Below are 11558 nucleotides of genomic sequence, written 5' to 3'. Positions count from 1 at the left end.
TACCCGTATTTTTTTTCTTAGCATTTTGCAAGGGTTTTAGAATGTATGCCATGCATTAGCCCAAAATGCCATGGAATCTTTCTTCTGAGCCCCTTTTTTAATGTTTGGCTTGTTTACTATGACGCGCATAACACTTTACGTCAACAATCAATTAAAAAAAACACATTGGTTTTGTATCTTATCTGAACAAGCCTTATTTGGTAATGATAAGTAATACTAGAGTAGAAGGAAAAAGGAATAAGGGAGAGGCCGGACCGAGGAGGAGGATGGAGAGAAAAATGATGAGAAAGATTTTTTGAAAAGAAGGATCTAAAGGAGAAAGAGCCGAAGAAGACAAAGATGAAGAAGAAAGCAAGTAAGGACAAGGGGAGGAGGAGGAAGAGGAGGAGGAGGAGGAGAAGAAGAAGAATATGTAAGAGAATGATTATGATGATAATGATGATGAAAACAAATGGGAAGGAGGCGATGAAGAAGACAATAGAGATGAAGGGAAAGGAGAATTAGAACAACAATAGCAACAGCAAGAAAAAAGCACACAATTATGGGGGATACGATTTCTTTCTTTTGTAATTAAAAATAAATAAATAATATTGCTTTAATTTGTTCTCCTGAAATCAATGCTTTGATCTCCTTAGGTTCGTAGGTTACTTCGCGATTATAACTGCATTCACGGCGGGTGGGTTTCTATTCGTCGGATCCCTGCTCGACCACGATACCTACTCCGGCATCGACCACCCCGACGAAGTCGAGGTCGATGAGATCTTTTCATCCATGGGTGACATCATATTCGCGTACGCCGGGCAGTCTGTCTATCCTACCGTGCAGCACGACATGCGAAACCCAGAGGATTTCACCACCAGTGTTCTGCTAGGTTATGCAAGTGAGGAAATACACCGGGGGGGGGGGGGGGGGGGCTCTCACATTTTAAGACATACGGGGTGTGCCGCTCTAATGGGTAACTTTTTCACACACAAATCCCTAAACATGGATCCCATTTTAACCAAGACACCCCTTAATATGGGTTCGCTTTTTTAAAATTGTCCAGGTTTTTATCATGAAAACACCCAATAATTTTGAAAAATGGGCTTTACTTAGAGAAAAATCCGCCAAAATGACCCTTAAAAATTGGTAGGGGTTGCGAGGCTTCAGCGGCACATCCCCGTCAAAACCAAATCTGAGTACCCCCCTCCTGGGGGAAACACATTGAGATGAATATGGCCGATAACAATAAAAGCATGAAATTTTATGGAGCGCCGATTATCAGCCTCCTTATCCCACGAAAATAACAGTATTAAAAAAAAATGAAGTTAAAACCCTGTCAACAGGAATTAAATTTTCATTTTCATTTTCGAGATTAGTTTAATTATGTTTATTCATTTTGTTGCGGAGTCAGAGTATTAAACTGCATCTCACTTGCTTGTACAATATCACTGGTTAACCTTGACAAAAGCGTATCATATATAAACTCTCTCTAATAGTCTTGTCTAAATAACTGTGCACCAAATCATATATCCATTTTTGTTTAAATATCAACCTGATCACAATATCAACTCCGCTCTTCAAAACGATCCTACACTCCTCCGATTACCACGTGTAAACTCGAAATCGTGGGGAGTGTAGTTTCTCTTTTTACGGATCCCAAAATATAGAATCCCTTTCTTCTTTTAGCCGCACTTCCAATTCGATTGAATCTTTTAAGAATTTCAAAACGTGCCTCTTCAATAACTGAATGTTCTTTTTATCATAAATTTTAAAGTAAATTTATACCCCCTTTCCTTATTTTCCTTATTTGTCATAGCATTGATTGTCAAGTCAATCGCATATTCCATACCTCATGTCAAGCAATAGAATTTTCTTTACTTCGTCGACAATTTTTTTTTAATCTAAAAACAAATCTACCGTATTGTATATAATTCAGGATTCCCCCATCGCCGTTAAAATACGTAATCCGTCAACAGGACGAAAGGATAGCGATATTCTAGAAAAAGAACAAATATTCTTTGCATACGGTTGTCGTAATACCCTATCAATTGTTTCGTATCTACTGTTGATAAAGTAGAAGCCCAAATTATATTTCAAGCTCTAAATACCGTTACTTAAAAGACTGTTAAAGCCCCATTGCACCACTTATAGCTACTTGCGCCCTCTATACAGCCAATAATGCCTAAGCGGTACCCGTTGATCCCCCATGATGCCCTTTTTCTTATGTTAATTGAGAGCTGATTTGATGAGATAACCACCTGCCAGTGACCTTGCAGAGAGGTCTAAATCCTCCTTGCCAAACTAGTGCAGAAGGGATTTAAATTCATTTCCCAATGCACATTATTAAATTATAAATATGAATATTCACATTCATACCATATATGCTCCTTACAGTTACAGCGATCATCTACTTCCCTGCCACCATCACGTGTCTCATCATCTACGGAGAAGGCTATCGTGCGCTCCATGCCTCCAATATCCTGGATATAGTGACGTCACACTTCATCACTGTACCGTTCATCATCCTCATCATGTTCTACACGATTCCTGTCATCATCATCACATCCAATCCGTTCTTCCAAGACGCTGAAGATTTCTTCAATATTCCTTACGGTAGGGTCATTTACTTACATGTACATGTTACTCAACATATGTAAAATGAACGGCTTACTGATACATATAAAGTCATGGAAGTTTCTGTCCTGGGAACCTAGTGACGAGTTATCCATTTACCTGTTATTCATTCATTGTACTCATTTGCTTACTTACATTCTAATCAATACTTGGTACATTTTCATTCGCTTGTTCATATATATATATATATATATATTAGTATATTCCTTCATTAGTTTATTTACTTACGGCTTAAATGGTTAGTTTATTCTTTTGTCCATTTATGTACTTCATTTATTTATTCAATAATATTACATCATCTAATTCCTTATAATTGTACTTAATCATTCTTCTATTGTTTACTTTGGTTCTTCATTTTGTCCGACAATTTTACCATCATCCTAACCAAGTCCTCAAGGACAATTCTAGTGGTCATCATCACCTCCAAAGCGTTATACCGGAATCCCTATGTTTCGACACAACTATGTTTCCGACACCCCTACATTCCGACACCCCTACATTCCGGCACCCCTATGTTCCGATAACCCTACATTTCGGCACCCCTATGTTCAGACACCCCTACATTCCGGCACCCCTATGTTCCGACACTCCTACATCCCGTCACCCCTATGTTCCCACACTCCCTATGTTCCGATAACCCTAAATTCCGGCACTCCTATGTTCCGATAACCCTACATTCCGGCACCTCTATGTTCCGACACTCCTACATTCCGTTACCCCTATGTTCCGATAACCCTACATTCCGGCACCCCTATGTTCCCACACTCCCTATGTTCCGATAACCCTATGTTCCGACACTCCTACATTCCGTAACCCCTATGTTCCGATTACCCTACATTCCGGCACCCCTATGTTCCCACACTCCATATGTTCCGATAACCCTACATTCCGGCACTCCTATGTTCCAAAAACCCTACATTCCGGCACCCCTATGTTCCCACACTCCCTATGTTCCGATAACCCTACAGTCCGGCACCCCTATTTTCCGATAACCCTACATTCCGGCACCCCTATGTTCCGACACTCCTACATTCCGTAACCCCTATGTTCCGATTACCCTACATTCCGGCACCCCTATGTTCCCACACTCCATATGTTCCGATAACCCTACATTCCATCACCCCTATGTTCCCACACTTCCTATGTTCCTACACCCCTAGGTTCCGACACCTCTATGTTTCCGAGACCCCTAAACTCCGGCACTCTTATGTTCCCATACTCCCTATATTCCGCCGTACCTATTTTCTGACTCTCCTACATTCCTTCACCCCTATATTCCGACACCCTATGTTCCGACACTCCTACATTCTGCCACCCCTATGTTCCCACACTCCCTATGTTCCGATAACCCTACAATCCGGCACCCCTACATTCCGTCACCCCTATGTTCCGGCACCCTTATGTTCCCACACTTCCTATGTCCCGACACCCCCTATGGTCCTACACCCCTAAACTCCGGCAATCATATGTCCCCATACTCCCTATATTCCGCTGTACCTATTTTCTGACACTCCTATTTTCTGACACTCCTATGTTCGGATACTCCCTGTGTTATGACACCACTATATGTTTCGACACCCCTATGTTTCGAAACTCCCTATGTTCCGCCATCCCTAGGTTTCGACACCCCTAGGTTCTGACACCCCTGTCTTACTTACTTACTTGGTATACTTGGGTGTAGAGACTGGAAGCTAAAGCTTATTTGTCCCTCTTTACTGTTGCATCCCGTCTCAGTATGGTTCAAACTTAATTGGATTGTTTCTCCAATACCTTTCTAGGGATGACTTGAATTGGTTAATGGTGGCAGCATTGACTACTTCCTTAGGCAGAGCATTCCAATTATTTACACTCCTTATTGAGAAACTATACTGCCTAAGTCTTGTGTTGAAACGTTGTTTGACAATCTTGAAATCATGGCCTCTTGTTGTTGAGCCAGTGGCTAGTTGGAAGAATTTTGAAGGATTCACTCTGTCAAAGCCTTTCAGGATTTTGAATATCTGTATCTGATCTGCTCTTTGTCTTCTGTAAGCTAAAGTAGGAAGTTGTAGTTCTCTAAGTCTGTCTGGGTATGCTTTTTGTCTCAGCTCAGGAAGAAGTCTGGTGGCCCTCTGCTGGACTTTTTCTAGTATGTCTTCATCTCTCTTGAGTATTGGGCACCATACAGAGTTGCAGTATTCTAGTGTTGGTCGAATAATGGTTTTGTAGAGACTAAGGAACCCCTTCTCTTGCAAGGCTGAAAAAGACCTTCTGATCATTCCTAACTTAATGTTGGCTCTGCATCTGCTGCATGGGTGCTGAAAGACAGGTCCTGTTGAAACAGCACTCCCAAATCTCTTTCCTCATTACCAGATGGAACTGAAAATATATTTGTACCAGCAGCCAGTGTGTAGTCAAAACCTTGGTTCTTTCTTCCATAATGTAGTACTTTACATTTACTTTCGTTAAAGGGCAATTGCCATACATTGGACCAGTTTGTTACGGTGTTGACATCCATCTGTAGCAAATCTGAGTCGGCTTTAGAGTCCACTGTCCTGTATAACTTAGTGTCATCGGCAAAAAGCTTCATGTGGGAGTCAACAGTTGATGGCAGGTCATTGATGAAGACATTGAACAATGTTGGTCCGAGCACACTTCCCTGCGGAATACCGCTCGTCACAGGAATGGATCTCGACTCTTTCCCATTTACTGTAACTTTTTGAGTCCTGTCTGAGAGGTAGTCTTTAATCCAGGCAAGTAAGGGACCTTCTATTCCGTAAGATTGAAGTTTACATATGAGCCGTTGATGTGGCACGCTGTCGAATGCTTTTCGATAATCCAGATAGACGCAGTCTACATTATGACCCTGGTCAATGACATCTGTCCACTCCTCGCAAACTTCTAAAAGTTGAGTTGAGCAAGATCTTCCAGTCCGAAATCCATGTTGTTCATCACACATTAACTTGTTCTGTTCTAAATGATGTATGACACGCTTTCTTACTAGTTTCTCCATAGACTTGCATATAATGGATGTCAGACTCACAGGTCGATAGTTGGCTGGGTCATTCTTCTTGCCCTTCTTGAAGATTGGAACCACTGTTGCTTGTTTCCATACTGATGGATTTTTCCCTTCGTTCATTAGCTTAGTAAATATTGTTTGCAGTGGTTCGACAATCTCAGTATGTGTTTCTTTCAGCACACGCGAATGAATGCCATCAGGACCTGGAGATTTGTTGATGTCCAGATGCATTAACAGGCCATCGATTTCTTCGGGTGTAAATTCAATGATAGTGAGAAGATTACTGCATTTCTTGTCAAGTATTGGAACTGTATGAATATCCTCCACTGAAAACACGCTACCAAAGTACTCGTTAAGGGTCTCGGCTTTCTCTTGGTCCTCTTTAGCCCATGTTCCGTCAGGTTTTTGTAGATCAGGCAATGATGGTTTTGATTTTGTCTGTTTCTTTACATAATTCCAGAAGCTTTTGGCATTCAATTTAATTTCAGCTGCTAGTTTGTTTTCGAAGTCAGATTTTGATTTTCTGATCACAGAGGTGGTTATGTCCCTTATTTTGGTGTACTCCCTCCAGTTCAAATCCACATCAGGATGTTGTTTTCTTTTACTCTTTCGATATTTATTCCAAGCTTTCCTTTTCTTTCGAACTGCTTCAAGAGCTTCACTGTTCATCCACTCTGGTCTATTCCGCTTTCTCTTTTTCTTCAGTGGGACGCAGTCTTCTATGGTTTTATGGAGAATCTCCTCAAATATATTCCAGGCTTGTATTCCAGAAGTATTTTCAAACTTAGAACTCCAATCAATGTCCTTCAGTTGGTACCTCATTTTATCATAATCTGCATGATAATAGCTTCTCGTAGGTAACTCCTCCTCTGCCTGTATGTTGCCGACATCCATCTCGAAGGTAATGGTCACGTGGTCGCTTTTGCCAATGGGTGGCCCAATAGTTACATCACTGACTGTATCTTCATGACTGGTTAAGATCAAGTCAAGTAAGCTAGGTCTTTGGCCTGTCCTTTGTCTGGTAGGTTCCTTTACATGTTGGTGCAGGAAAAGATCGTTCACAGTGTCAATAAATAATTGTTCATCATTGATACTGACTCCAGAGGTGGTGTTTGCCTGCCAGTTGATTCCTCTGTAATTGAAGTCCCCTACCACTATCAAGTGTGAATACTTCATTGAACACGCTGTGCGTAGGAGACAGTTCAAGTTTGTATTGTTCTCAGAGTTGCTAGAGGGACTTCTATAGACACAGCCAAAGAGAAGATCAGTGCCATTGGTAGACAGTCGTATCCATACAGTTTCTTCAAATTTACCTTCATCTATGTCTACCAAGCTACCAGAAATCCCTTCTTTCAAGTAAACTACTACTCCTCTCTGTCTGACTTTAAGTTTTGCTGGTAAGAACATATGGTATCCTTGTAACTGTAATTCAGTAGGTTGGATTGCATAATCCTGGTTGATCCTTTTAGGGTAGATCTCAGTCAGAGCTATTACGTCTGGTTTGACAAGTGAAATAGTTGTATAGAGCTCTTCCTTCTTGTTTGTTAGAGTATCACAATTTGTGTAGAAAAACTTAATTGATGACTCAGTTTGCAAAATATAGTCTGGATGGTTGGTTAGATCATTAACCTTCTCCTGTTCAGTAACCTTTGAAGATGGTGGATCAATCACTGGTGCAGTATACTCAAAGTTTAAATTTGCACTGTGTGCTGTGCTCTGTGCTCCACTATATACATCGTGATCACAATACTGTGCAGTGCTGGTGAGTGAGTTTAAAAATCCATCTCCTAATTGACTAGTGGTCGCCGACTCCTTCATCGCGACGAAAAGTCCGCTTTATTACCTTTCCGCCCCGTATTACAAGGTTCTCTTCGCCTCTTTCAATTCTCTCCTTCAGAACATTTCTTAGTCTCTTGTGTTCCTCTCTCTCGGCCTTCGTGCGATCTCTGGCGATCTGTACTGTTCCTGACTTGAGGGACCTAGCTCCCCTTAAAACTTCCTCTGTAGCAGCTCCATTATCCATAACAACTTTCAATGGTCTAGCTAAATCAGACTTTTTACCAAGGCGGTACAGAGATCTTACATGACTGACATCTGCTTTCAGCTTGAGGTCTTGGTGAAAGATAGAGTTTATCTGGTCACGATCTTCTTTTTTTCTAACTTCGGTATCCTGACTTTGAGATTCTGGAATGCCGTAAACAATGATGTTGTTCTTCCTTCTCTCTCTTTCCACAAAATCATCCAGTTTATCTGCTACCAGTTTCTCCACCTCTTCTGTTGAGCATTGTGGTTCCTTGCTGTGGATCGACATATCCTTTTTGAGTTCATCAATTTTTTCTTCCATCTTTTGTTGGTTGTTGGAAATCCTTACTTTACATTCCTTCATTTCATCTTTCAACCCTTTCACCTCTGAAGTAAGTTTAGAGTGATTGGTCTGCAATGATGATAGCATTTTCAACATGTTCCCAGCTGTACCATTGCAGGTTCGGCAGTACCAGTGTAATGCACCACAGTCTATATCGTTGATGGTATCGTACAGCTTTTTGGATACATTTTAACATGTGCAGTGAAACCAAAATTTGCAAAGTTCGCATTCAATTGCATCATCTTCATCCATTACAATAAGATTGCAACTGCCACAATTGTGGTCTGTCTTTGATTTTGAAGAGCTTGTTGAGTTTCCCTGGCTTCCATCTGCAATTGCTGCAGCAGTAGCGGTGCTGGTCTTCCTTGTCACTGGCTTACTCACACTTGGTTTCCTGCCAGGGCCGGACATCTTGATAATATTCAGAGTAAAGCAGTTGAACTATTTAGTAGAAACTAAAATCAATAACCACTGCTGGTGTCAATCCTCATCAGACATCAAACATAAATCCTCATATATGGGACTGATGTGACCATCCAGGCTTTAAAAAGCCATGTTCAGAACTGTAAAATATCCTTAAAAGTCACTGCAATCAAAACTAACAGATTACTCACATACTTTGGAGCGAGGAGAAATCAATACCCACTGCTGGTGACAACTTGAAAAAGTTGTAAATCCTCAACACAACAGACATCAAACATAAATCCTCATATATGGGACTGATGTGACAATCCAGGCTTCAAAAAGCCATGCTCAGAACAGTAAAGTATCCTGAAAAATCACTGCAATCCTCCTCAGAACAGCCTCAAAAATGTATCCAAAGCAATAAATAGATCTTCCTTGGTTTCAAAGAAGACTTTTTGATGAAATATCTCAATCCTATCACCAGTAAAAAAACAGAAAATTTAAGAGCAAAGTTTCACTACATAACACCATTAACCAACCTAGTCATTATTTGTGTTCCCTTCTTGCCTAATCTTGGGCTTGCATGTCTTGCAAGCATCTTACCTGCACTCGTTCGACACCACTACGTTCCGCCATCCGGCCGCCATCCCTATGTTCTGAAACCCCTATGTTCCCACACTTCCCATGTTTCCGATAACCCTACATTCCGACACCCCTACATTCCATTTCAAAAGTTTTGGCGATCTTGATCACATCATTTTTCAATTTTTCATTTTTTACATTAGTGTTTACATGGAAGCGGTGTTTACTACGGTCCTTGTACATACTCCTTCTCCTCTTCGTCGCCATGACTTTCCCGCACTTCACGATCTTCTTGCCGCTGATCGGTGGCCCATTAGTAGCAGTCGTCAATTTTATCTTGCCCATCGTCATCTATGCCAAGCTCGTACGGATGGAACCCCCGGCCAGTCCACCGGAAAGCATGTAAGTATTAAAAACACTGTGTCCCCCCCCCCCCCCCCTCCACCGAAAAGAAAGGAGAGACAAAATTAAGAAAATGATAATAACAATATTTCTTGTTTTCTTGGGTAGCCTCATCAGTATTTATACAGCACAAAACCTGTACAAATATTAATAACAAAATGTATTTTGCCTCCCCCCAAAAAATAAAAAATAAGAAGAGATAAACAAAATGGGAAAATAAGAAAATAGTTGTAACAATACATCTTGTTTACCTAGGGTAGCCTGATCAGTAGTGATACGGCCAAACCTGTACAGATATAAATAAAAACATCGTTCCCCCTCCCTTCCAAAAAAAAAAACAGTGCGAAAAATGAAGAAAATAATGATAATAATATGTCTTGTTTACACAGGGTAACCTCATCAGTATTAATACTTTAGAAAACCTGTATAAATATTAATGAAAACAACCCCCCCCCCCCCCAAAAAAAAGGGAGAAATAATAAATATAATGTCTTGTTTACCCAGGGTAGCCTCAACAGTATTAATGCGGCACAAAGCCTGAACAGCCATTAACGAAGCATCCATAGGTTTAATTGTGATATTCGACCCCAACACATTTTGCAGGCCAACAAATGAAAAGGTTAAATTCCAACGGCATTTGAAAGATAATACTAATTTTAAACTTCCATCTAAACGAAAGGGCGTGAAACCGTCTTTAAGTGGGGGAAAAAGACCATTATAGTTGTCGCATCGACTTGATTGCAATCACTAAAATAGAATAGTCTGATTTTTATACCTCTGTACCGAACGGTCGTACGTTTTTTGCTGCGCAAAGATTTAATCAGTTTAATTTTGGCCATTACAAGAATTGGGTTATTGATGTTGACAAATGCTCATGTATCCTTTAAAGCTCATTTTATGAATGTCATTACCAAAGAAAAAACGGAAGTCAATCAGTAACTCGACAGTGTCCGACAGTGAAATCTAGAAAGTAAATGGGTTTCTTTGCATAATTTGAATATTAGGACACTGCTAACGTTTGCATTTCACAGATAGGACGTGTTCATAATTCCTGCAATGTTCTACAAAATGTGTTGTTGGCTGCAAATGGGACATCGTACATTTAAGCCACATGCTTTCATGGTATTTCGCCTTCTAAATCGTTGTACGCGAATGTAAATTTCATTTTGTATTTGTTTGATTATAAGAAGAAGGTAATGTGTGTTGAATCTTGAATCTTATAATATAATGCACTATGAAATGTCGATTATTCGTTTGGCTAATGGTTATTATTATCATCAATTTATATTATCTCATCATTATACATGTAAAAACAAATGTATACTCTATCATTGTTACTGATGTAAGAAAAATTGTACAGTGGGTGGTCTTTTCGCTCTCTTTTTATAACTGTTTTGTTGTTGTTGTTATATTTAAATTACAGTATTCCCGCGTGCCTTACGAACACTTGTCACGTGATCATCGTGCTCGTAGCCATCCTCGGTGCAGGGATGTCGTCCGGTGCTGCCGTCTATCATCTAGTTACAAGTCACGATGGCGTATACCCACCGTGCTATTCTAATATAAGTAACTTCTACGACTTCGGGCTTTAAATTCTTATTAAATAGTATACCACACACATATATAACCCCACTGTGCATATTGTATTTGTATCTAACTGTAATACACATCTGTAATTCACTGAAAATGATCATTGTGATGGGGTAATTGCAAGAGTCTATATACTATGGTCTAGTTGGTGGCCAGATGCCAATATTACCTATATTAATATTGATGGTATGAATATGGAAAAGGCTGCAATATTATGCAACTGTTTCCAGTGTTGGAAAAGGCAATTCTTCCGCCAATAAGTGCCTAATGTTGTTGTCATCATTATCGTGTCACAGTAGAAATAAATATGAGTATATATTTCTTAATTTACTTAATATGGGTGTTGTTGTTGTTTGCCAGATATGTTTTTAGGTGGGGAAGGGTTTACAGCGTTATGTGGGAACTTGGGCTAAGGCTTAACTTTAAAGATACAATGTCCCTTTTGCAGCCAACAACAAATTCTGTAGAACTTTGCAGGAATTATGAATATGTCATGTATGTCCTATCTGTGAAATTTAAACATTAACATAACCCACTATACTTGTATGGCTAAAATTAAACTGATTAAATCTTTGTGCAGCACAAAACGTACGTCCATTCGGT

At 40.1% G+C, this 11558-nt stretch overlaps 1 protein-coding gene across 1 annotated transcript; it reads left to right on the top strand.

The window, feature by feature from the left end:
• The first annotated feature begins 339 nt into the window (after positions 1-339).
• LOC105444561 (lysine histidine transporter 1-like) lies at positions 340-11558 on the top strand. Its single transcript, XM_030993767.1, has 5 exons — positions 340-355; positions 644-880; positions 2377-2595; positions 9167-9365; positions 10789-11558. The coding sequence occupies exons 1-5, from the start codon at positions 340-342 to the stop codon at positions 10955-10957; spliced, it is 840 nt and encodes a 279-aa protein (XP_030849627.1). The 3' UTR covers positions 10958-11558.

Source organism: Strongylocentrotus purpuratus, unplaced genomic scaffold (assembly GCF_000002235.5).
Source record: "Strongylocentrotus purpuratus isolate Spur 01 unplaced genomic scaffold, Spur_5.0 spur5_contig_850, whole genome shotgun sequence".
Lineage (NCBI taxonomy): Eukaryota > Metazoa > Echinodermata > Echinoidea > Camarodonta > Strongylocentrotidae > Strongylocentrotus > Strongylocentrotus purpuratus.
The sequence above is the reverse complement of the archived record's forward strand: the minus strand, read 5'-3'. Positions and strand labels throughout refer to the sequence as shown.

What these genes read in the sequence shown, in the direction of transcription:
- LOC105444561 (XM_030993767.1), top strand. An exon ending in TTTCTTCAATATTCCTTACG is followed by an intron (nt 2,596 to 9,166) that starts GTAGGGTCATTT and finishes TTTTTACATTAG; the next exon opens with TGTTTACATGGAAGCGGTGT. An exon ending in GCCAGTCCACCGGAAAGCAT is followed by an intron (nt 9,366 to 10,788) that starts GTAAGTATTAAA and finishes TTTAAATTACAG; the next exon opens with TATTCCCGCGTGCCTTACGA.